At 39.3% G+C, this 4,661-nt stretch overlaps 1 protein-coding gene across 1 annotated transcript; it reads right to left on the bottom strand.

Moving 5' to 3' along the window:
* Window positions 1-572: 572 nt before the first annotated feature.
* LOC128541575 (trace amine-associated receptor 13c-like) lies at window positions 573-1,547 on the bottom strand. The gene has a single exon (XM_053512061.1). It carries the CDS (start codon window positions 1,545-1,547, stop codon window positions 573-575), a length of 975 nt encoding a protein of 324 aa, XP_053368036.1.
* Between the last annotated feature and the right edge of the window lie 3,114 nt (window positions 1,548-4,661).

Genomic DNA, 4,661 nt, shown 5'->3' with positions numbered 1-4,661 from the left:
TCTCCTCCAGTTGTTAACACTTAAATCCTTTCCTATTTGTTTGTCTACAGAACTAAGCCATTATCCATAGCTGTCATTTCTGCAAGGATGCAAAGGTTGAAAAATATTTGATATTTTTTCTGTTAAACGAACCCTTTTTCTTATAAAATATATACATTACAGCACAGTGACACACTGGTCTTCACAAATCCTAATTTGTTACCAGGCTGGAGTCAGAGGGCAGGTTCCGGGATGAATGTTAAGGACCTTGATTATGTGGAGCTTCTGATCAGAAACCCAGAGCCCACGGAGCCACCAGTGAAAAAATCTAGATTTAGGAGGAGTCAATCGGAACGTAGGACACACCTATAAAGCTCGCCACACTTCTGATTTTGTATTAACATTTGAATTAAATAGGGAAAGATAATTAAAATATCTAAATTGAATATTTAAGGTCAAATATCATTAAAATATCAAAGTCAAGCATCATACCATTTATACACAATCACCCTGATTTCCTTCCTAAAGTCAGTTGTGTAATTTTATTTATAAAGTTTATATTTATTTTTATCAGAAAATAATTAAAAATAATTTCATGAATGAACATTGATTAATGCAGAGTCTCTTTGAAAAATTTGCAGTGTTATAATTAATTTAATGCTCCTCCTAAACCATGGGTAAAACAGAGCATAAATAAATGGATTAATGGTGGAGTTAAGATAAAGTGCAATTAAAAATTTCTGAACTGTTTCTAACTTTAATTCAATAACACCGCCTAATAAACTGTAAATACAATATGGAAGTAAACACACCAAAAACACAGACACTACTATGCCAAGAACCTTAGCTGCTTTTAGTTGTGATGGGTTTTTCTGTGTTTTAGGCTGTGTGTGATTATTAAGCTCTCTGATAGCAGTGGCATGCTTTTTAGCAATCACAAAAACTCGAGTATATAATATAATTATAACAAAAAGTGGAAATATAAAGGAAAATACAAGGTCAATTACTGTCCAAACCTCATTCAGAGAGAAAAAACACTCTCCAGGACACATTATTGAACTTTTGAAGTTTCCATTGAAATATAGGAGTGCTAACATATATGTCACCACTACACACCAGTTAAAACCAACAACAACGCGAGTGATTTTCACAGAGACAACATTCATATAGAAAAAGGGGTATGAGAGAGCCAAATACCGATCCACAGCAATCTGAGCAATAGTATAGACTGATATTGTGAGAAGACTACTAATCAGCCAGTAGATGGTGCAAAAATCTTTCCCAAAAATCCAGCATGACTCAATAGTCCAGATTAGCATCAGAGGCATTACAAAAATACCAGCAAGGAAATCTGACACAGCCAGAGAGAGCACAAGCATGTTAGTCGGTGTGTGAAGCTGCTTGAAGTGAAAAACAGAGATGATGACGAGTATATTTCCACACACTGTTAAAAGAACCACAGCAGCTGAACACACATACAGTAAGATATAAACTGCAGGAGATACAGATCTCTCAGGACAAGAGAAATTCTCACAGTGTTCAGACTGGTTAAACTCTGTCAGGTTCATGAACACAGAATTCTCTAAAGTCTACAACAATAAAAATATTATAAGCAGCTCTGGTGCTTTTATAATTTTAAAATGTACCACACCTCCCTTATTTGAATGTGGCCATGATGGATATGATGTAATGATTTGTTGGAAGAGTCTTAACTATATATCAGCAGAATGTTTCCACCATCTCATGTGATCTTGACTGGACTGATGGTACTTGTGGAATCTGTTTAGTTTCTTTCAAGGCAAATAGGGAATGTTTCAAGTTCATTAAAAGTAAAATCAAATACACTCACTGTATGTAGTCATCATTAGACATGGTGATCATTAGTGATCAAGGACATTGTTAACATCAATTATGATGAAATTAACAAATTGAATTAACAGTTATAATGATCACGTATAGGAACCGTTCACTGGATATTATGTGAACATGATTTAATACTATAACATAATTGTTTTATTCTCTCAATATATATATTTTTTCTCTTTTTAGTTGCTTATTTGTCATGGGAAGAAAAGAACCTAATAGCAGACAATGCTTTACCTAAAGGAATTTTATTTGGGGCTAAAGGGGTAAACAAACCGAGGCTGAAGAAGGGGAGCAGAGAAGTAGTAAGTGCATGCGTGGGTGTGTAAGTTTATGTGTGTGTATGTGTGTGTGTGTGTGAGAGAGAGAGAGAAACAGAGAGTCAGGGCATGCACAGAATGTGTGGGGGGAATGACCTGTGACATAACGAGGGGCAGGGTGAAGACATCAAGAAATCCTCCATAAACCTGGAAGTAGGAAGTGCAAGAATTGGCTAAGGGATAACTCCTAATCATAAACAGGTGTGCTGTGATTAAAAGCCGCGTGCTCCGGGAAAACTAAGTTAAGCCTTTATTTGTCATTACATTACAGCAAAGTGAAATTCCTTCTTTGCATATTCCAGCATAACTGGGGTAAAAGTGCAGGGTCAGTCATGACATACAGCGCCCCTGGACCTTTAGGGTTAAGGGCCTCGCTCAAGGGCCCGACAGTGACAACCTGGTGGAGCTGGGGACCGAACCCCCGATCTTCTGGTCAGTAACTCAGTGCCGTAGCCCTCTGAGCCACTCTGTGGAGTTAAGACAGTGAGGTGCACAGTGAGTCTAGATGGCTTGTGACATTATTCTAACATGGTCAATGTGCAAATGTGGATTTTGCCATAAAAATATTACAAACGTTTATATTGATTTGCAATATATAATCAATAAATATTGAAAAGAAGTTAAGAAGAAAAGAAATTAGTAAATATGCTTTGTGAGATTGTTAATATTGTGGCGTGGGCGGGGCGGCGGCTGACGACCAGCATGCCTTGTGGGAATGTCGGTGTGTTCACCATGATGGGGAAAGGTGTTTGGGTTAGTGACTTCGGCCCTGTTTGTGTGTGTGGGTGTGTGACGTGTGAAATGTGCTCCGCTACAATATTTTTTCTTCCATGGCAGTTGATGCTGAGACACATTCAAACAATATATGCAAAAACAAAGCTATGAAACTTGGAATGCATTGCATTGTGTTGTACCGACAAAGAGAATTTGGCTGTGCAACAATATAAACATTTTCTTCACTAGGGTAAAAGTGATTTTTAAATTTTTGATCAACTGTGTCCAAACTTCATAGTTTGCCTTAGAAGAACTAACTGGAAGTATTTTAGGGCTATAATGAACCATATCAATGCTATCAGGAAGCATTTTAGACCCAACAAATTCCACTGCATGCTCTGCCATTCCACTACATGCTGTTTCAGGATCACAGTGCTGCAAATGTCTAGCTGTGTACTGTCCTGTGCCATTTGATGCCCTAATGCAGTATAGGGATTCTTGTCAATGTTGCATTTTGTCAATGTTGCATTTTGAACAGCCTGTCCCTTCATCCTGAACACCTTTGGGTTGTGTGTTGATAACTGTCTACTGTCAGATTTCTCTTAGAGGACCAGGTAGGATCTTGCATGCTCCAAAATTTTGTCTGGCTGAGTGCAGTTTGTCCTCATTGTGTGAAAAAATTAAGCAAAGTCCAAATGTGAGCAGAACGGAACAGTGGTGTGCAAATATCTGTGAATGTGGAAATGTGCAACATGATGAGTGGTGTGTTAGCAGGAATGTAAGACCCATGAAGTAGCTTCTCCTCAGTCTCTCTTTATTGGCTTTCTGGGAGCAGATGCACTTTTATGACCACAATAGAAAAAACATGGTTAGACATGATTAACCATGTGTTCAGAGGTCTCCTTGGCAGATGGAGGTTTTAGAACGGGGATGAAGTGACTGGCTTTCAAGGAACGATCCACTGTCATAATACAGGTGTGGCCATTGGGGGTGGGTAGTCATGTGATGTATAGTGATGTCGGACCAAGGGCGGTACGAGATAGGCAGAGGCCTGTGGAAGCCAGCTGGGGCCCTGTTGACATGATTGAATCTTGTGCAGGTGTTGCATGCCACCACAAAGCTGGAGATGTCCGCCTTGAGGCTGGAAACAGCAAAGCATCTGAGCCACATCACAAAATGGAAGCTGTAGTCAAATAAGGAAGCGTTAGATTGGCACCTGGGAAATCACGCAGTGGAGCAACTATTCAGAAACAAATGGCGTGGTCAAACATGAGGAAGCATGAGATCAAGCCAGGAAATCAAACAGCAAGATGAACAGATCCAAATCGTGAGAAGAAAAGCAAGAAAACAAAGTGAACTAAGCAATGTGAGAGCATGAGAAAGAAAACAAAAAAAGAATTGAGGTAAAAATACACACAATAATTTAACCATTTAAGCAGTGTGCAGAGCAAGCTTAGATACTAAGGTAATCATCAGAGTATAGGCGACAGGTTCACAGACGAGGGCGGAAATGGGGATGTGGGAAAGAAAACATCACAAATGTTTGGAAGAAAAAATTACAGTGCCTATACTCTGTATTTGAATGGAGCTCTGCTTCCTGTGCTGTTTGACACAGGAAGTGCCATCACTCTGCCTGATCTGCCTATTTGTCCAATTTTAGGTCATGACTGGCCCACACTTTTTCTGGCAAAAAAGGCACAGAAGAAGTGCTCTGTGTACCTGGAAGTGAAGAGCAATGCCAGCTAAGCCGGGATGGTTCGCAAAGCCCCAATGATGACTTGGTTT

The sequence above is a fragment of the Clarias gariepinus genome, chromosome 2 (assembly GCF_024256425.1).
Source record: "Clarias gariepinus isolate MV-2021 ecotype Netherlands chromosome 2, CGAR_prim_01v2, whole genome shotgun sequence".
NCBI lineage: Eukaryota > Metazoa > Chordata > Actinopteri > Siluriformes > Clariidae > Clarias > Clarias gariepinus.
This window is presented reverse-complemented; position numbering and strand designations above follow the sequence as displayed.